The sequence below is a fragment of the Marmota flaviventris genome, chromosome 14, assembly GCF_047511675.1.
Source record: "Marmota flaviventris isolate mMarFla1 chromosome 14, mMarFla1.hap1, whole genome shotgun sequence".
In the NCBI taxonomy this organism is placed as follows: domain Eukaryota; kingdom Metazoa; phylum Chordata; class Mammalia; order Rodentia; family Sciuridae; genus Marmota; species Marmota flaviventris.
This window is the reverse complement of record NC_092511.1, coordinates 58984691-59006806: the sequence shown is the minus strand read 5'-3', so window position 1 is coordinate 59006806 and position 22116 is coordinate 58984691. Positions and strand designations below refer to the sequence as shown.

Below are 22116 nucleotides of genomic sequence, written 5' to 3'. Positions count from 1 at the left end.
CAATTCTTTGTTGGAGAGATCAGGAGTGTGTGGACATTTTAGAAAGCTTTTTAAAAGCTCATTGGGTGTACTTTTTAGCTGTACATGGAGCGGCTATTGGTAGATCTAGTAGTCTAGACTTTGCAGGGTGAGCATTTGTTGGATCCACCTGAGTTCAATCCATCATACCCACCCACCCCCACCAAAAAAAGAATAAGAGGCCTCAAGTCATCCTGCCTGGGTTGGAGGCCCAGTTCAGCTGATTGGCAGCTGTGTGGCTGGGCACAATTTCCATAACCTTCCTGAGACTGATCCTCATTTGGCCAATGCATAGTGAGCACCTACCAGTCTGGGCACTGAGTACTGCTCCACCTCCACCACAATCTTGGAGCTTTAGGGGAATAGCACACAGTTCAGAAAATTCTGCTGAGGAACCTAACGTCCCACCCATGTGCCAGAGCTTGGTGAATGCTGGGTCCATTCCTCCCCACCCTGCTCATCCTTTTTCTGTCCTTCTCCGCACATTCTCACCCTACCAAATGATGCTGAAGGTCACCTTAGATCATGAGCTGTCGTGTTTAAGAGGTTAGATTTCTTTGTGTCATTCCAGAGAGCAGAATAGAAATAAAAGCCTCAACATTTTCAGGGAGAAAGAGTGAGGCTCAGCAGAAGGAAAGACTTCCTAACAGAATAATTCAGCCCTGGAATGGCTTCTTCCTCCCTCCAGCACTGTCCTTCATGAATGCAGGAGATGAGACACCTCGCCTGGTAGCTTGGGGGTCTTTCAACCTGGAAAATTGGCCTTGAGCCAGGGGTGAGCTCGAGCGAAAGCATAGGTGGCCAGAACACTGTAGGGACACAGGATAGGGATGATGGTGCCATTACTGTGACCATGTGGGGCTTGGCGGGAGCAGCTCACTCAGCCCAGACTGGCACATGCGGAAGGGGGGCTGGAGACAAGAAAGCAGCTCACGACCATCATGGTAGAGACTAGATCAGGCAAGAATCATGCCCAGGTGCCAAATCCAGGGAGCCATCTTGATTAGGAGCAGGACATTTGCATCATCTTAAAACATCTCTTAAGAGTTCAAGGGGAAGAAAGAGCAATAAAGAGACAATTGAAAAATCAGACAACACCTGGCCAGGTGATGGAAATGAACATCCCCCAGGAGAAACATCAGGTGCCTCCATGATGAGATGGGCACCTCACTTGGACAGTATTCCGGCCAGGAAATACTAACCTACTCTAGTCATGAGAAAGTCTCAGACAAGTCCCAAATGAGGAGTATTCTATTTTCAAAAAAAAGTAAGGATATTATGTTATTCAAAAGTGCAAATGATCAGAAAAGACAAAGACAATCGCAATGTTCCAGATTAAAGAAAGCCATGGAAATATGGCTGCATTCAATACGGGACCCTAGACTGGACCCTGTTCTGGCAAGAGTGCTGGAGAAAGATCACTATATAAACAATATTTATACAATTGATAGGATTGGAATACAAATAGTAGATTAGATAAATCAAGTTTATAGACGTTAAATTCACTGAAGTTAATAACTACACTACGATTGGGTTAAAAAAAAAAAACTTACTCTTAAGAAATATATGTGGAAGTATTTAGGTGTAAAAAGGCCAAGATGATATAATTTACCCTCAAGTGGGAAAGAGAAAAAGAGAAGAGGAGGGGAGAAGAAAAGAGAAGAAACTATAATCAAACAAATGGACTAAAATGTTAACGAAGCCAGATGTGAGAGTGCACACCTGTAATCCCAGCAGCTCAGGAGGCTGAGGTAGGAGGATCACAAGTCCAAAACCAACCTCGGTAACACAGAGAGGCTTTAATCAACCTAGTGAGACCCTGCCTCAAAATAAAAAATAAAAAATGGCTAGGGATGTGGCTCAGTGATAAAGCACTCCTGGGTTCAATCCCCAGCATCAAAAAAAAAAAAATTTTAATGTTGATGATATGTATATCTGAGTAAAGGTAACTAAATATTCTCTGTATTATTTTTGCAACTTTTTTAAAAGTTTGAATTTTTTTTAACGTTCCAAAAGGGTCATAATGTATCTATTTTGCATTCTCGATCTTTCACCTTAAGCAAAGGGCATGTTGATTTAATCTCTATCTTACAGCTCAGCTCCTCCCTGACTCAGCTGCATCTTCCCCTCATCACTCAGACTAGACAGGAAAGTCAAGAGAGCCCCAGTCCCGGGAAATCCCCCCCTCCCTCCCTCTCCCTTTCTCCCTCTCTCTTTCTCCCTCTCTCTCCAGGAAGGCTACAGTACACCCAGGAGGAAATATGTGTGAGCTGAGCCCCTCAGCTGAATGTGCCCGGCAGGAAGGGGCAGGAAATGAGGGACAGCAGGACATTCCACAGCCCCTGAGTCTGCCTGGGCTCTGCCAGCCTTCCTTCCAGTATCCAATTCTCCAGGGGCTACCCCAGGGTAACTCTAAATAGTTTTCTACTTCAATCCAGAGAAAGACAAAAGAAAAATTATTCTGAAACTCAGGGATGTCCTGGATAGAATCCAGATCAAAATATAATTATAAAAATCCTTGAAAATAAGGATATGGCCAACATTTTCGAACCTCCTGAGAACAATGGGATAGTAAACTGTAAACATTCCCACTTCAATCAACTGCCCCAGGATTTCAGAAAGGGGAGCCAGAAAATTGGCTTGCTAAAACCAGAGACTGAACTCATGCCTATTTTTGCCAACTTAGCAATAGCAAACAGCAGCTCTGCCTTTTTAAATGTCTGTGAGCATGCATGCACGCGCGTGTACACACACACACACACACACACACATCTGGTGGGTATCAATCTCACATGAGGATGCACTATCACAAAGCAAGTGATGAGTGCAGAAAAAAATATCCTCCCTTCATAAAATAGAGCAAGTGTTAATATCCCTAATAACACCCCAAAGGTATCCATTACTGTTCATTTATAAGAAAAAAGCAAAGCAATTCAAACCAGAAGGGTAGGCAACAGATAGAAGAAATGTAAATGGGCAATAAGCTTATGAAAAGATGCTCAACTTTGCAAGTCAAAGAAACTACAAGATACCTTCTTTGGGTTTTTTGCTATCACACTAGCCAAAATAAAGACTGGCAAGTATTTTTTTTTTCACTGTTGGTGACATTTTTTAAAACTAATTTGACAGAATCTACAAAAAAAAAAAAAGGTATGTTTATACCATTTGATCCAGTGATCTCCCTTCTAAGGGACCTATTTGAGAGAAAGAAATAGAATAAGAACATAAAAACATTTGGATGAAATTATTCCGTGGATAATCATTGGAGAGCAAAAATATTTGGAGGGAAACCAAATGCCAATCGGTAAGAGTGCAGGAGGATAAAGTCTGGTGCACCCAAACTGGAATATCACATAACCATTTAGAAATGAGGTTGACACACTGTCAAGTAACATACTGACCTGGGACAGGGTCAATGGTGAGTGACAAAAAGCAATGGTGACACTTTTATATGTAAATGTGCATGCATTGTATAAAGAGATCCTTGCATATGCTTAGGAAAAGTCAAGAAAGATATGCACCAAGTTGTTAATAGTGAACAGCTCTGGAGAGAAGGAAAGAAACAGATGGGTGAAAGGTGGGAGAATTTACACATCTTCCACTAGGACCTTTAAGAATGGAGCTTGCTTATCATTTTTTTTACTTTATAATTTTTATGATATTTTTCAACTTTTTTAAGTGAAAGAATATCTGCACATATGTGTGTGTGACACAGTAGTGAACACTCAGGTACTGACTGCCATGTGTCCACGTGGGGTATACAGATAAATGTTCACACACTTGTGTGGTTTACGTATGTGCATCTACATGGATTCAGCTACTACCAATAACCCCTATAACCCGAATGTCTTCAATGACCCAAGCCCTAGTAGGCATTTGGCACATGCACATTATCTCACTGAAATGTCACAACAACCTTACCACATAGGTACTGTTGTTGCCGCTGTCCTGATGAGGAAGCAGACATTCTGAGGAGTCCAGGTCAAGACAAAGCCAAGATGGGGCAGACTGCTGAGCAAAGCCCCTGACCCTCAGTCTTATGCCACTACCCAGGCTCTGGACAGCCTGGAGGATCTAGATCACCTGCTCCTCCCAGAACCTCGAAATCACATCAGCACTCCAGGTGTGGGTGACAGGCACCAATTGGCCAGGCCCATCACCTAGACACCTCTGCCATCCCTGCACATTCCTACCCTAGAGAACTAAGAGTCATGTCCAGCTCCTTCCCAGAAATCCCCACATCACTTCCCCAGCCTAGACAGAGTTTTCTGTCCTTGAGCAGTCACCCACCACGGGAAGGAAGTAACCCAGACTTTGGGGATGGCACCAGAAGATCTCAGAAAGGACTATCTCCCAAATTAACAAACAGAGAACACAGGAATGTAGCCATTGAGCCACTTCTTCAAATGCCCCCTGTTCCTGATGATGGGCAGAATCACAGCCTCTGGGACAGAAGTCCCCTGTGTTTCTCCTCTGCTAGCAAAACAATAAACCTTCGTTTTCCCTTTTTTTCAAAAAATTAAAAGAAAAGAAATCCCCACATTCTCCAGCAGCTGGGGAGGCTGAGGCAGAAGGATCACAAGTTCAAAGCCAGCCTCAGTGACTTAATGAAGCCCTAACCAACTTAGAAAGTCCCTGTATCAAAATTTTTTTTTAATGTTGCCAAGCGCAGTGGCACATGCCTGTAATCCCAACAGCTCAGGAGGCTGAGGCAAGAGGATCAGGAGTTCAAATCCAGCCTCAGCAAAAGTGAGACACTAAGCAACTCGGTGAGACCCTGTCTCTAAATAAAATACAAAATAGGGCTAGGGATGTGGCTCAGTGGACGAGTGCCCCTGAGTTCAATCCCCAGTCCCCCCCCCCCGCCGCCATAAAAAGAAAAAAAATGAAAAAAACAATTCCCACATTACCTCAACAAATTAAGCTCTGTGTCACAGAAGGCACCAAGTCACAGTCACCTTCACCCCAGGAGCACCAAACCTTACTCCAGGAGATGGTCATCTACATCAGGAAGACCTGCCAATCCTGAGACAGCCCTTCATAGGCTACTGTGGTACCCAGGTGCTCACCGTGAGCGCTCTCCCTGCCTGTCTAAGCAGAGCCTGGGCTGTAAAGCAGCATCCTCCAAGTTCCCAAGGAAGAGCAGAACAGCAAGCCCAGGGCTGCCACCTATGAATTAGCATGATTTAGTCCCTTTTTGAACCTTAGGTGGCTGAGAATGGCCTTCCATTGGAGAGGGCTGAGTCTAGGCACCACAGTAGGCTACAAGGGGACATCTCTTGAATCTCAGGTCTTCCTGACATATAAATAACTGTCACTTGAAACAGCTGTGCCACAGGAGGGCAGCACAGGGGGCCTGGGGAAGAGACTTGCCAAACAGAGCTAGCAGGAGAGGAGCACACGTCTTCACTGCAGGTCCCTTAGATGCATTTTTGCCTTTGACTTAAAATGGAAGAAACAGATTCAGGAAGCTTAGGTGACCTGCCCAAAGCCATACAGCTGTTGGAACTAGACCACAGCTCTTCTCCAAGTCTGCACTCCTTCCATGGGACCAGGTCGCCCAACCCAGTATAGGCATGGAGGGGGAAGCGGCTGAAGGAGGAAGGAGGGAGGAGCACCTATACTCAGGGAGGTTCCTGAGCTGCCTCCTAGCCCTGAGTCAGACTGACACTCAGCCATGGAGGAAGGGTGAAGGAGCAACTGTCTGCCCCCAAACCCCAGGAACACTTTATGAAGTTATCAGGTCATCGAAAGGTAGTGAGCGATCACGCTATTCCAAAGAAAACGCTACTGTGAACACCTAAAGTTTCTTTAAGGCAGTCACATGTTCCTGATTCTTGGTAGTCTAGGTCCCCTTCTGGGCTGCTCAATTAAAGCAAGGCAGGTGCGTGCACCCGGCAGGTACAGTCACCAGGTAAAATAACAGGTACCCAGTTAGGTTTGTATTCAGAGAAACAATGAATCATGTTTTAATATAAGTATGTTCTGTGTAATATTTGGGACATTCTCATCTAACAGGGTGTCGTGTATGTCTCTTTGTTGACTCTGGTCCCCTTGTTCTGATCAGGCTTAGAGCTGGTGAGTTACTGAGGTCAAAGTGACCATCACTTTGACCCTACTGTTTTGCCAGGAGGAAGTTTAGATTACATAGAGATTTTTTTTCTTCCGTGTTTTATTTATCAAACAACTTAAGTTAAAACTACACCTATATGCCAGCCTCAGTGGGGCACACCTGTAATCTCAGCTATTGAGGAGCGTGAGGCAGGATGATTGCAAGTTCAAGACTTGCCTGGGCAACTTCACAAAATAAAAAGGACCCGGGATGTAGATAAGTGGTAGAGGGCTTGCCTACCATATGTGAGCCGCGTGTTTAATCTGCAGCACAAAAAAAAAAAAAAAAAACCTCTATTAATTAATTTCTAGGGGCATTTTCCAGAACAAATTAAGCTAGTTTAATATGTTGTTACATTTTCTATGCAGCACAATTAAATTCTTTCCTTTTTTCTTTTTTACCATCTTTATTTTCATTTTAAAAATATTATTTTCATTAGGAACAATTACTTTCTGCCTAAATTTCCCAACACAGATTGGGTTCTTAGAATTTTTTTTCCTTCCTTTTTTCGGTCCACATCCAGTTTTATCAAATATCACTCACTCCCTGACATTTTGAGCTCCTTTTATGGAACTGGTTTTTTTTTTTTTTTTCAGTTGTAATTGGACACAATATCTTTATTCCATTCATTTATTTTTATGTGGTGCTGAGGATCGAACCCAGGGCCTCACGCATGCTAGGCAAGCGCTCTACCACTGAGCCACAACCCCAGCCCCTGGAACTGTATTTTAATAAGTCTCATTTTCATATATCAGGGTTTAGTTACCAGCAGGATTCTTTGTTCTATTTTTCATTTCTCTAACAATTTTACCATGTTTAGTTTCAGCTTTCTTTTAATATTTATGCTGGGTACAGTGATGTACACCTGTGATCCCGGTGGCTCTAGCAGCTGAGGCAGGAGGATCACAAGTTCAAAGCCAGCCTCAGCAACTTAGCAAGACCTTAAGCAACTCAGTCTCTAAATAAAATATTAAAAGTCTCTAAATAAAATATTTTTAAAAGGCTGGGATATGGCTCAGTGGTTAAGCGACAGTCCCCTGTACCAAAAAAATATATTTTTATTTATATTTTTAAAATCATTTTATTAAATAATTATGCATTGTTTGTTATTGTTTTTACTTAGTTTATCTTAGTACTTATTGTTTTGTTTATTTTAACAATTTTATGGTGATTGCATATTCAAGTAATTACGAGAATAACTGCTTATATCTATTCCTCAGCTTATCCATGAACAAAATTGAAAGCGATTCCTTTTCAAAGTGGCAGCGTGGCTCTAACTCCATGGGTTCTCCACCTTGGGCGTACCCTGGCCTCCTGTGGGCAGTTTCCAAAAGCCCTGATGCCTGCAGCCCCACTGAAGCATCTTGTTTGATCTATTTGGTGTGGAGCTCAGACATGGGTATGTTTTTAAATTCCCAGGTAATTCTAAGAGGCAGCCAGGGTTAGAACACTGTTCTAAAAAATCTAGAGCTGCCCTGTCTAAATACAGTAGCCATTGGACACATGGCGTTATTCAAAGTCACTAAGATGAAATACAATTGGAAGACCCAGCTCCTCCATTTCCCTAATCCACTCAGATGTGACGTTTCCATAACCTCAGAAAGTTCTACTGGGGAGAACTAGTCTGGAATCGGGATTGGGTGGCTCTCAGTCCAGCAGCACAGGGGAAAGGCCCAGCCCCTGGGGAGTCGGACACCCCTGCTCTGAACTAGAAATCAGCGCCTCGGAGCTGAACATCCCACAGGCCCAAACACTCGGTCAGAGACCAGGATCATGTCTCCTCCTCTCAGAAAGGCCCAGAGTAAACAGGAAGTGTCCAGGGCAGCCCAGGACCAGATTCGAGATCCTCCAGCTGGATTGCTTCAGTGTCTTCCATCCAGAGGAGCAGAGCTTCCTTTTATGAGCATTTGAAACCTGATTTTTGGCCACACAAAGTTAATCCAGCCCTGAAGCTGGCTCAGGGTCGCTCAGGCTTGGGGCTGCCCCACGGGTGGGTAGAGGGGGTATTAAACAGCCTTGAGACAGTTCCAAGACTAAGGTCCCCTTCCTGAGATATGAATGAATGGAGTGCTTCCCACGATCCCACTCCAGCCCAGCAGACCTGATCTAAGGAGGCCACCCCAAAACTGCCAGTGATCACTGAAGAAAAGACAGAAGTCCCAAATGCCCCAGAAGCCAGAGGAAAAGAGGAGTGGGATGGAAAAGGGGGAAGAGAAGGAGAGAATGAATTAAAAGAGGAGGGGGTTTGGAAAGAAAAGGAGAAGAGCAAGAGACTTGTGCACAAAAGGTGTGGAAAGTGGTTACAAAGAATGAGGGAGGCGCTGAGGGGACTCTCAACACAGATGGAGGTAAGTGGAGGAGGATGGAGGTTTGGAAGAGGGAGCAGAGATGAGGTGGAGACAGATGAGTGAAGTACTGCTGTGGTCCCTGAGCCCCTGCTGGAAGAAGGCCCAGGGAGGACCCACCCAGGAATCCCAGCAGTGAAGGGGCTGGCCACGGGAACTCCGTGGGCCCTCGCTGAAACCCACCGGAGGTCTGAGGACAACTGGATGACTACAGTCACCATCACCTCCTGAATGGACAGTGTTGGCCTGAAGGCAGTGAGTGGGCGTTCAGTGTCAAAGGATCCTTGAACTGAGTTCATTGAACTCTCTCCCTTTTCTTTCAATATTTAAAATGTCCTGTGGCTGCTCTTGTCACTTCCTGGAATGTTTCTCATTTTGACAGTCTTAGAATTTTTCATGCTTCAAGGCTCTGATTTTTTTTTTTTAATTGAGAAAGTACTTCTCCATCTAATCATAGGACCCTGCTCTCCTGCTGCTCCAGATGGGGACACCCCCAGGCACTGGACTGTCGAGCAAACTGCTGTGGAGGCTGCTCACCCCATTTGTGCCTATTACATTCTTCCAGGACAACGTTGCTTTGACAGCTTCTCATATTCTTCAGATATTTATGGATATAACTACATTTTAATTTAGTGTAATTGCAATTTAATTTTTAACTGCTTAAACTACAAAATTAAAGTAAGTGCTTGGGTATGAAAAATTATACCAATAGTAATAATTTACTATATAAATTTAACTGTATTTATAGTTATAAGTAAATTGTTAAGTTCGGTAACTTTAGCTGTTTTGCAATTTGAGGAACTGATCTCAAAACTGACCTGCAGTGACTTGGTCATGGGGAACTGATTCTCAGGGAGCCAGCTACCCCCAGGATCTAAAAGGCATCCATGAGGGCCAGTAGGAAGGCCGCAAGGTTCAATGCACCCAGCCCCCTCTATGTGACACATGACCCACAGCCTATGTGTGACCCTGGCTTACCGTCATTCTGAGGATTCAGCCTGATCCTTGAATTGAATAAAAATATGTTCATAGCCCCTTCTCTCACATTGTCTTTGTGGTCTGAGAAAACAAGCCCCCGATAGCTTATAATAACACGGAACATAATTGTGAAAATAAAACGTGCATTTCCTTGGCATGCCCTGCTGTAACCTATCTACCTTTCCCTCACTAAACCCTCAATTCCAGCATCACTGGGGGAAATGAATTCTCCAGATGGGCCCAGAAACCACCTGGGGCTTCCAGAATCCCCTGAGGCGCAGGGTTCAAGGATTATGATCCGGTCATGATGACCTGCCCTCCAATCACAGATCCACCAGCACCAGCTTTTGAGGAAACTGACCAATCTCTCAGAGCCTCAGTTTCCCCACCTGTAATGAAGATGATCATAGTAGTAGTCCCTCAGTGATGGAAAAGGATCTTGTCTATAAGGCTTAGCACAGGGCCAGGTACTCTGCCAAGCGTTTGGTAAGCATCAGCTAGGTGGTCTTACTGTCGAGATCCCCAGCCTGGCATTGGAGACCCAGTGCAGCCCCACTTCCCCCTCCTCAAAGGGCTGCATATGTCATGAGACAGACCTCCATACACACACCATAAGGCCTGAGCCAGGCTGCCCTCCACACATCCACACTGGAATACCCTCTCCAGAGCCTGCCCCAACTCCAAGTCAATGTGGGCCTCCTTCAGGAAGCCTTCAAGGAATGCCCAATGTCTGCCATCTAGGTTTGTTGGAGGCCACTTCATCTTCCACAGTCTCTGTGTGGCAAGGTAGCTTAACCTGAACTGATTCCCACCCGCCCCCTGTGCCATGGGGCTGGAATCTATAAGCCCCAGGTGCTACAAAGACACAGCAGTGTAGGATTTTTCTTCCATATTTTTAAGATTTCAAACTTTCTGGGTGTTTGGCCACCTGCGATCCTCCCTAGTCCTCCTCTCCCATATCACAGGAAGACATAGTCAGCCTCCAGGCCTCAGACACTGGCTACGCTGACCCAGTTCCCAGACAAAGGCTCCCCTGTGAATGGGTCACAGAACAGCAAACCCAAGCCTGCGCCTTGGTCTCAGACATCAGCAAACAGTACCAGGCGTTATGCTGGCTCTAACACAGTGGCCCCCTGTCATACCCATCAGGGACCACTGAACCCCTCCCCAGTGAGCAAGGCTTGTCACTCTGCAGTCTCCCAGTCTCCCAGTCCAACACACCACAATCCCCAGCTCCATCAGTGAGCAAGGTGGGTTGGTCTTGCCCATTCCCCCCACTAGCAAATACAGGAAGACTCAGGAGCTCAATGGCAGAGGTGACATTCATTGCCTGTCTTGCCACCATGACTTTCCTCCTGCAAGTTCCCCTACCCAGAAACCCTTCCCCCACCAGGTACATGAAAGAACTCAACAGAAACCTGCCGCAGAGAAATACCAGTCTGTATTGCCCATGAATACTGTTCTGTCTTCTAAACCACAAATCTCACCTTCAGTCCCGTGTCTTCTACAAAGCCCTCCTCCACGGTGCTCCACTAGCTGCAGCCTCGCTCTGCCTGCCCGCCCTCACCAGCCCAGCCTGGGAAGGGAGGGAATGAGGAGGGGGAAGGGAGGACCTGCCTCTGGGCTGGAGCAAGAGACAGGGAGCCTTCTCCTCCCTGCTCCTGGGGCACATGAACACGCTATCTGAAAAAACTTGGGGTCACCTGATTCAAGCCCATCTTCTCTCCCCTGCAACCTGGGCAGCTCTCAGCTGTACCCGCGGCCATGTTCCTGAGGCCAGAGCTGAGTTTGTTCCGAGCATCTACTGAGGACCACTTCTTCTGGCCCAGGAGAGGCGGTCCCCAGTGAATCAATGCTGAACTCAAACACCAGCTCTCCAGCCCAGATTCTGGAGTTTACATACACCTTGACCTACCTGTGCTTTCAAGCCATGGAGCCCCCATCTCACCTGTTCCTCCCCATGGTCTCATGGTCTTTGACCACCACGTGAAGCTCAGAGCTCTGGTCCAGGGGGGTGCCCTTGAGGTCCCACTCAAAGCCCTAGAAGAAAAGATATCTTAACCTGTGGCTCCCAGGAGAAGAGACTGTCTGGTTTGTGTTCATGCATACATTCAAGAAGGTGAGTGGGTGGATGGATAGATAGGTGGATGGATAGGTGGGTGGATGGATAGATGGATGGATGGATGGATGCATAGATAGTGGGTGGATGGTTGGATGCACCAATGAATGAATGAATATCAGAGTTCCAGAGCCTCAGAGGTGATGGTGAGAGCTGAAAGCAACAGAAGAGGAGGCCACACTCTCGTGGTCCACTCTTCCATGGTCCAACTCAATTCCAACTCATGCCAGCAAAACAGGTCAAAAGCATAGTTGGAAACATGCCATGTAACCCTGCAGGGTCCTCAGAGTCCAAGATTGTGCTCATTCAAAAGCCACGCCCTTAGTAGTGCCATGTCAGGTAGCCCTGCCAGAGACTCCTCAGCCTGCCCCACAGCAAAGGCTCCTGGTGCATCCAAGACCCCATCAGGAGACTTTGGTTAGAATTCTGGACAACCAGCCCCTGTAGGACACCACTGAGAAAAGCCACCTCTGCCAAAGCCCCTAACTTGTCCTGCAGAGACAGACAGGACAGAGAGAGACAGAGAGACAGAGGGAGGAAGAGAGGAAGAAGAAGAAGAGAAAGAGGAGGAGGAGGAGGAGGAAAAGGAGAGGGGATAGGATAAAAACACACACATACCTCATTCCACACGGGGTTCACATTGTTCTTGATGACTTTGGTTCTCTTCTTCACCCCTGAGGGAGACACAAAAGGGAAAATGGAGAGACACATCGCACCCTGCTCATTCCACCCTGGTAGGTGCAGCTGCTGGATCCATTCAGCACTGTAGCTCAGCTGCCAGAGGAAATCTCACAAAACCAACAGATTCCCCGAGAAGCCCACCAAGGGATGCCAATCCCACCAGTGCAATTGTACAACTTCTCCTCCAGCTCTGGAACTACCAAAGAGCAGCCTGGGCAGAAGGATGCTTTTAAAAGAAAATGCCCAGACTGATTCTTCTTAATGAGTTTGTTATTGTCATTCCTGACTTTTTAAAGTGTTTTTATGCAAATTTTCTGGTTCTAAAAATCAACAATCTTCCTAGAAAATGTTTCATTTCTCTTTTGAAAAAATACCTACCTCCAAAAATCTTTGCCACTTGCACCACAGTTAGATCTCCAGGACATATAAAGAATGCAAAAAACTTAACACCAAAAAAACAAAAACCCAATAATAAGGAAATAAACAGACACTTCCCAGAGTAAGAACTACAATCAATCAACACATATATGAAAAAATGTTCAACATCTCTAGCAATTAGAGAAATGCATATCAAAATTACTCTACAATTTCATCTCACTTCAGTCAGAACGGCAATTATCAAGAATACAAGCAATAATAATTGTGGTAGGGATATGGGGGAAAAGGTGCACTCATACATTGCTGGAGGGACTGCAAATTGATGGAACCAATCTGGAAAGCAGTAGGGAGATTCCTCAGAAAACTTGGAATGGAACCACCATTTGACCCAGTTATCCCACTATTTGGTTTGTACCCAAAGGACTTAAAATCAGCATACGACAGTGATGCAGCCACATCAATGTTTATAGCAACTCAACTCACAATAGCTAAACTATGGAACCAACACAGGTGCCCTTCAACAGATGAATGGATAAAGAAAATGTGGTGTATATATGCACAGTGGAATATTATTCAGCCTTGAAGAAGAATGGAATTATGGCATTTGCTGGTAAATGGTAAAATAACAAGCTAAGTGAAATAAGCCAATCCAAAAAAAAAAACCCAAGGCCCAATATTTTCTCTGATGTGCAAATGCTAATTCACAATAAAGGGAGGGGCTAGGGAAAGTACTTTGAATTAGATGGAGGGGAATGAAAGAAGGGGAAGGGGCATGGGTTAGGAAGGATAGTAGAATAAATCAGACATTATTACCCTATGTGCATCTATGACTGATGTGACAGGTATGATTCTACACCATGTACAACCAGAAGAATGAGAAGTTATACTCCATTTATGTATGATGTGTCAAAATGCAGTCTACTGTCATGTGTAACTAATTAGAACAAATAAAAATAGAGAGAAGAGAAAAAAATCCTTCCATATATTGTATGATTCCATTATGGATACAGTAAGACGCATTCCACGGTGTCCTACTAGACTTAGGGAATCTCCTCACCTGAGCCTATCAGTCTACTGGGTGGCCCCTCCAGGAGGGTGGCCAGAAACTCTGTCCAAAATCCTTCTTCGTGGATTACCAGAGATAGGAATGCACCTGCTTGACCCAGCAAGAGACCAGGGGCTGTGATTCCGTAGGGCAGCAGTTCCCAAGCTTTTTGGTCCCAAGATGTCACTCTTCAAAATGATTGTGAACTCCAAAGAGCTTTGATCTACGGGATTCACATCTATCCAATTTTACTACAATAGAAATTAAAACTAAGGCATTTAAGATATTTACTTAGCAATTAATTTAATATAATGAGACACCCAATACATGCTAATATAAGTGACATATTTCTTTGAAAAATAGTTGTAACTTCTAAAGCAAAGGAAAGTAATACTGTTTTTACATGTTTATAAATCTCCTTAATACTGTTGCTGGATTATCATATCTACGTCTACATCCAATTTGTTGACATGTTGGTCAATATCTATGAAGAAAATGTAGCCAGAGATGTAGCTGGAAGGAGGCACATACTTTAATGAACTTTTGGGTAACTGTGAATATCCATTGAAACCACATCTAAACTCATTAAGTAGTATCTCTTGAACTTCTTAAAGGTAAGTTGCAATGTGAAACATGAAACTAGATCACTGAACATTTTGTTCCCTGTTACATTACAACTAATTATTCTACCTTGCACTTTGAATGAATCTTTTACCCATTCATGATTCTGTAACATCTACATCCGTCATTTGGAAAAAATTTTGTTCATTGAGTTGTGCAGATCTTCCAAATGCTGACACATTTCATTATGCGATACCAAAAACATCACCTTCATTAATATCACCATTAACGTCACCAGAAAGGTGTACGTACTGAGAAGCTGAAAAATACAAGCTTTCTAAAATTCCACTTTTTGCTTGAAAGTTCAAACTTTGCAACTGGCAGAAGAGATACATGTTAGCTATTCTTCTTGAAGTGGCAGGCTGGCTTTGTTCATTTTCAAGAATTTATCTACCGAATATGCAAGTCTGAATAACCATAGTTTGTCAATCATTCTTTCCAGGAAAAATAGTATTCCATGAAAAAATAAACAGCCAGACACAGTGGTGCACTCCTGTAATCCCAGCAGCTCAGGAGGCTGAGGCAGGAGGATGGCAAGTTCAAAGCCAGTCTCAGCAACTTAACAAGGCCCTAAGCAACTTAGCAAGACCCTGTCTCAAAATTAAATGGGCTGGGGATGTGGCTCAGTGGTTAATCGCCCCTGGGTTCAATCCCCAGCACATAAATAAATAAATAAATAAATAAATAAATAAATCTTGGAAAATATAGAAACCTTAAAGAAGAAAACTAGGCCAATTAACCAGTGGTTAGTTTAGCCTATAACTCAAGCAGTCACTGAAGTGCTTTTCCCTTGGCAATTGTCATTGTTTGTGTGTGCAGAAGTGAGCTACTCAGGCTTCCTACTTCACCTCCCAAAATATTAAAAACACGTGTCCTTGAAGGTTAGCATTAACGATTTTTGGTTCATCAAAGACATTCTTAAATGAAACTGACTTTTTTCTTTTTTAACTAAATACTTAGGATAGAAAGAATACAGCCGGTACCGTTTGCCATCCAGGTCTTGATGAGTGTGGAGGCATGGGGTGTTTTACTTTATATTGCCTGCGGCCATCAATGCAAATGCCAACTACTCTCATTTCCTGTTACTGTGAAAAGGATTTTGACCTTTCTGAGCTGCTCAAAGAATCTTGGGAAATTCATTTAACATTGCAGCCTCGTTTTTCCTCATATGTAAAATCATAATGGCACCTCCACAAAGGGTTGTGAATATTAAAAACATATATATGATGTGCTGGGAGTGGTGATGCAAGGCTGTAATCTCAGCAGCTCAGGAGACTGAGGCAAGAGGATCGCAAGTTCAAAGCCAGCCTCGGCAACTTAGTGAGGCCCTAAGTAACTCAGATGGGCTGGGAGTATAGATCAGTTGGTAGAGTGCTTGCCTCACATGCACAAGGCCCTGAGTTCAATCCCCAGCACCACAGAAAAAAAAAAAAAAATCTGCCTAAGTAACTCAGAAAGACTCTGTCTTTATATAAAAAATATTTAAAAGACTGGGGATGTTGCTCAGTGGTTAAGCACCCCTGGGTTGAATCCCTGGTACCAGAGAGAGAGAGAGAGAGATAGGATATGCCAGGGGCCCAGCACCCTGGGAACCCTTCACGTGGGAGTTCACTGCCCCTTCCCTCCCCTCTATGCTGCCCTCTGATGCAGCCAGTAGACTCCTGATTCTTCAATGCCCAGCTCAGCTGTCTCCTCTGATGAGCCTCCCTGGACTCCCAGACTCTCTTGGGTGCTCTCGAAGCCAGCTGGGCCCACAGGGGCTGGATAACAGTTGAATAACAGCCCAACCAGGCTGTGAGTTCCCGAGGACAGACACCACACCTCACTCATGCAGTGACCCTAGCACATGACAACATGCACAGTGAGCAGGTGCTGAGTGAGGGCTCTTTTCTTTCTGACGTTGGCTGCAGACTCACTTTCTCACCAGAGGATGGAGCACTGTTCCTGGGGCACCCCAGAAGCCTTCCTGAATCCTCAACAGATGAAGGGAGGGAAGGAGGCCCCGTGGCTCCAGGGAAGGTGTCCTGGAAGGGGCACCAGTTATTCTCTCGATGCTGGTGTAGGCCTGTCGGGGCTGAACCTCTCTGAGTCCTCCTGTGGGCCATGAGGCTGTGGCTCCAGTTGAAGTTGACCCTGGAGTCATTCAATGGTAGCCACTAGGGAGTGACCTAGAGTAGAGCTCACCACTCTGTAGGCCTTGGTGAGATAAGAACTAGAGTGTCTACAGCATAGGGTTCTGGGGGACATAGAGGCAAGCCAAGTGTCCACTTCCCCTCCCCTGCCACAGATCAGCTTCCTGTGTGACCTACAGGAGTAACTTGGAAAATTCCAGCTGCACCCTCACTGGAGTCGTCCACTCGGAATCTCGCTTCCTGGTGACTCCAGCCGGCATAATTGAGCTGTGTGTGTGTGTGTGTGTGTGTGTGTGTCAAGCCCTGGGCTAAGTGTCTCAGAGCCATTTTCCATTTCCTGCCTTTCCTAAAGTTGAGGGAAACAAGAGCCTGAAATGAGATTTCACAGGGTCCTGGTTAGAAGAGTCCACTTGGGACCCTCTGGGTGACATTAAGAAGGGGTTGCTTATGGGCAATACTACCCCAAAGAGGAGCAAGAAGGAAAAGGGACATGAGTCTGGCACTCATCACATGAGTTACAGACACCAAGGGAAGGAAACAGTTAAGACAACAGCAGCTGTTACCCCAGACTTTTGGCCATGTCCAGGCCACCTCCACCACAGCCTCTACTCTGGCCCATGGTGCTGACCAGATAGGGACAATTGTGGCCACTGGCCCCTGAGTCAAAAAAGATACCACTGAATGAACAAAGATGACTCTTTTTTTTTTTTTTTTGATGGATTTTTGTTTGATTTATTTACTTATATGTGGTGCTGAGAATCAAACCCAGTGCCTCACATATGCTAGGCAAGCGCCCCAGCCCCAAAGACAACTCTTGAACGATACTTTTATAAATGGCATCTTGGAGTAGTGCACACAGTTTGAATAATAATAGATTTTACATTATGAGATAAATAGTACTGGACAAAAATAGATTTTATAATCTCTGAATCATGGTTTCTTCTTGTTTTGTTTTGTTTGTTTGTTTGTTTGTTTGTTACCCAGGATTGAAACCAGGGGCACTGGACCACTGAGCCACATCCCCAGCCCTTTTTATGTTTTATTTAGAGACAGGATGTCACTAAGTTGCTTAGTGCTTCAATTTTGCTGAGGCTGGCTTTGAACTCAAGATCCTCCTACCTCAGTCTCCTGAGCCCCTGGGATCATAGGCGTGCTCCACCACGCCCAGCTGCGTCATGGTTTTGAGCTTCCTGGTTGAGGCACAGTCTCAGTGTTTGAGGAAAGTTTGTGCCAAAAAACTGAAACAATTAAAGAGTAAATACCATCCATCAGATTTCTCACCAAGTTCTCAGCCTAATATGGAGAATTCCCTTTTGTCCACCTAATGAAGCGTTCACAGAAGTAGTAAGACTATTTTCCAGATGAATTTGAAGCCAGGCAGCATGGTGGTACACCCCTATAATGCCAGGGAATCAGGAGGCTGAGGCAGGAAGATCACAAGTTCAAAGCCAGCCTCAGCAACTTAGTGAGATTCTGTCTCAAAATTAAAAGTAAAAAGGATTGGGGGTAGGCAGGCAAGGTGGTACACACCTGTGATTCTAATAACTGGGGAGGCTGAAACAGAAGGATTACAAGGCAGAGGCAAGTCAGAGCATCTTAGCAAGACTTTGTCTCCAAATGGCTGGGGATGTTGTAGCTCAGGTATAAAGCACCCCTGGGTTAAGTCCTCAATAGGGAAAAAAGAAAAAAGATGGACTTGGAGATTTAGTAAAGAAAGCCAGAGGCTTAGAGTCAAAGACTTCTTTCAGAAAGATGAGAGAGAACTATTTGGAAACCGGTAGGTAAAGAGAAGAGGTTGGTAACCAGATCCAGGTATAGAAACTTTGATCAAAGACTCCCCAGTCTGGAACCTTCCAGACCAACCTACAAAAAGCGGAAAACCCTTCAACCTCTGTGGTTACCAGTCCATGACAGTAGACTGAGACTAGACTCTGAGCTACTGCCAACTCAGCAGGGACTCTTTCTCAGAGAAACCAGTGCCCATGAACCTTAGCAGAACACAGCTGTGGTTCATGGAGCACAGAACCTGGTTCACAAGCTCCTCTCCTATGAATCAGTCCCAGTATCCATCAAGCCAGCCATACCCAGACACGTCAGAAGAGGAAAAGGCACCCAGAGGATGGCAGAGAAGACCGGAGGAGGGACAGCCCAGGCATCAGAGGAAAAGTCCTGAGAAAATGGCTTTAGGAAAACATCCAGAGAAAGCAGAGGGAAAATAAACCATACAGGTCAGTACAGAAAGGCTTGGGAATTGAGCAGAAAAAAAAAAAAATGTCACCTCTCTAAAAACATAGAAAAGAAAGGACAGAGGAGGAGTTGCTTTGGCACCAGCCTGTCCTGGGATTCCGAAGCTCTGTAGTTGGTTCTCTTGAGGTTAAATAGAAAAAAATAATTGAGAAGCTGTGTTTTACAATGTTCATGTCCCTCTCACTTTTCATATGTGAACAGATGCTTTAAGTTCTAGGTCAAGTCAACATGAAGTGTGTAGCATGCTTGCCCCCCAACGTGGAAATAACTTTTTCCTCATTTTCTAAAAGCACTATTACATTTTTCTTACATAAAATGTAATTTCCCTCCAGGACAGTAGTTCTACTTTTATTCATCAAATTGCTATCATGGTGGAATTATTTTCCATTTATTTTAAGTTAGAGGATTAGTAAACTTTACATCATCTGTTTCTTGGTTGGGTTTTGTTTTAGGTTTGAGCCAGGTATTTTTATGCTCATTGATTTTTTTTCTATAAAGCAATTTAGATTTTTTTTCTCTTTTTGTTTTATCTAACTTGTCATGTATTTGCTGGGTTGCAAAGTAGAAAATGAAAATAATAATAAGCTTAGGTTACATATAGGTTTAAAAGTTTCAAAGAATCTTGATACAAAATCAGTTTATATTCTGGAATTGTTTATAAAAAAGTGTTCTAATTTCAAAAGAAGAAGGAGAATGAGAAAAATAGTTCCAGCATCATGAATTTAGACCTGTCTTGTCCCTAAGAATTACTTTTAACCTTGAGACATGTTTTTTTTTCCTAAACATTTATTCTTTAGTTGTAGGTGGACACAATACCTTTAATTTAGTTTTTATGTGGTGCTGAGGATCGAACCCAGTGCCTCACGCATGCTAGGCAAGCGCTTTTCCTCTGAGCCACAACCCCAACCCCTTGAGACATGGTTTTATGTGTGACATTTAACAGACTCAGGTGCTCACAGTTCACTCTGGGGGAGAGGGAGGGAGCTACACCCTCTCCCAACCTGCTTGGCAAAACTGGGTTTCGGCATCATCTGTGAAGATCAGGCTGAAGTGCGGGGGTATTCTTCCAGACAGAATGACGCAGCCAGCCACAAAAAGGCAAAATTTCACTTAAATGAGGTACCTGGAGTAGCCACAATCATAGGGACAAAGTAGGGTGGTGGCTGCCAGGGCTGGGGGAAGGGGGCATGAGGATTAGTGTTTAATGAGTTCAGAGTTGCAGTTGGGAAAGAGGAAGAATTCTGGAGATAGATGGTGCTGATGGTTGAACAACGATATGATTTTTTTTTGTCTTTTGTTTTACGGGGATTTTTTATTTGTTTGTGAATTTGTTTGATTTTGGCTTTAGAAAAACATCCAGAGAAAGCAGAGGGAAAATAAACCATACAGGTCAGTATAGAAAAGCTTAGGAATTAAAAAAAAAAAAAAAAATCCAGGACCCAGTGTCCTGGACCTCGTGCATAGTAAGCATGTGCCCCACCACTGCGCTACACCCCCAGGCCTGTGAATATAGTTAACATCACTGAACTGTATCCTAAAAAGTGGCTAAGATGGGAAATTTTATGTGATGGGCATTTTGCCACAACATTTTGAAAAGTCCAGGGGAGGTGTCCTGGGATCTACCAGCCAATGTCAAGGTGGAGAATATTTCTACCTAGAAAGAGGCAGAAAGCAGGAGGGAGGATGGGAGTTTTTAGACTCCCAGATACAGTGAGAAGGATGGCGGCTTCTGTCCTCATGGAGTGACAGGTCTTACACTCCTCAGAAGTTGCAGAGGACCTTTAGATCCTGCAGGCTGCCTTGAGGGAAAGTCCCTCATTCATCCCACAAATATTCATTGAGGGCTTGCTCTGCACAGGACACTCCCTTGACACCCCAGTAGAATACCCATTAAGACAAAGAAAGTGGTAGATATTCAAGTATCCAAAGATAACTAGAGAGCAAGAGCAGCTGAAAGGAGAGAAAGCAGACCTGGCTTCTGTTGAAGGACAGTCTGCTTCACCTCCTGGCACAGATACCCCAAACCAAAGGGTAGGTGGATTCTGACACCTGCCACATCATCTGAGGACTCAAGCCTGTGCACCCCCGACCTAGGTGGCTGTCACCCCCCCCCATTACCAGCAAAGCACTGCTCTTCTTACCCACAAGAATCCCCCATCCTCATCTTTCTAAACCTGCTGGAACCACACCAGACAGGGAAGAAGTGGCCAGGAAGGACAGTGGGCAGTAGATATACTGTCTATAATGAAATGCACTTTGAGAGGGGTAGTCTTTAAACTGAAAGGTCCGTTACAGCTGAGGAAGATATTTCTATACCATTTTTGTTGGTCAAATAAAATAAAATTAACTGAGGAAGATACTGGAAACACCTATGACAAAATGTTAATATTTCTAATATGTAAAGAGCACTTGCAATTAATTAAGAAGCAAATAGCCCAAATGGACAAATTAAAAAATAACTCCGGGACTGGGGTTATGGCTCAGCGGTAGGTGCTCACCTCTCACGTGTAAGGCCCTGGGTTCAATCCTCAGCACCACATAAAAATAAATAAATGAAATAAAGTTATTTAATAAATAAATAAATAAAAATAAAAATAACTCAATGAGAAATAAAAACTAATAGGCAATGTTGAAATAGCATGAATACTAATTGAACCTCAGGACACTGTGAAAGATGATTTTAAGAAAATGAACCCTCATTGAATCATGTTAAGTGACATAAGCCAGATTTAGAAAGACAGTGTTTTATTTCTTTTTCTCTCATATGTGGAAGCTAGAGGGGAAAAAAAAAAAGAAAAAAGGTATATGTCATTAAGGTAGAAGGAAGACCACTGGGGTAGAGGGAGGAGGGAAGTGTAAGGAGAGGTATTGGGGACTAAAGCCAACCAAATTGTGTTTTCTGCATGTGGGAAAATGCCATAATGATACCCTATATTCTGTAAAATTAATATATGCCAATAAAAAGGAAAGAAAATAAGCCCCAGGCTGGGGATGTAGCTCAGTTGGTAGAGTGCTTGCCTCACGTGCACAAAGCCCTGGGTTCAATCCTCAGCACCACAACAAAAAAAAAAAAGGAAAGAAAGAAAATAAGCCCCCACGGAGGATGTGAAGAAAAAAAGGACCCTCATCCAATGTTCGTGGGAGTGTACATTTGTGCAAGTCTCTGCAGAACAGCTTAAAGGGTTCTCAAAAAAACTGAAAGTTAAGCCAGGCACTGTAGCACACACCTGTAATCCCAGCAGCTCGGAAGGCTGAGGCAGGAGGATCACAAGTTCAAAGCCAGCCTCAGCAAAAGCAAGGTGCTAGGCAACTCAGTCAGACCGTGTCTCCAAATAAAATACAAAATAGGGCTGGGGGTGTGGCTCAGTGGTTGAGTGCCCCTGAGTTCAATCTCTGGTACCAGACCCCCACACACACACACAAAAAAAAAAAACCCACTA

General features: G+C 44.3%; 1 protein-coding gene across 16 annotated transcripts in view; it reads right to left on the bottom strand.

Annotated features, from left to right (window-relative positions):
* The window catches only part of Dysf (dysferlin), a 208130-nt gene that overhangs the window by 168428 nt on the left and 17586 nt on the right, over positions 1-22116 (bottom strand). For all 16 annotated transcript variants that reach the window (XM_071601695.1, XM_071601700.1, XM_071601698.1 and 13 more), the window contains exons 2-3: positions 12191-12246; positions 11402-11493 (exon numbers count right to left, since the gene is read on the bottom strand). In XM_071601695.1, coding sequence (XP_071457796.1) covers positions 11402-11493; positions 12191-12246 — 148 coding nt within the window. The remainder of the gene's footprint in view (positions 1-11401; positions 11494-12190; positions 12247-22116) is intronic.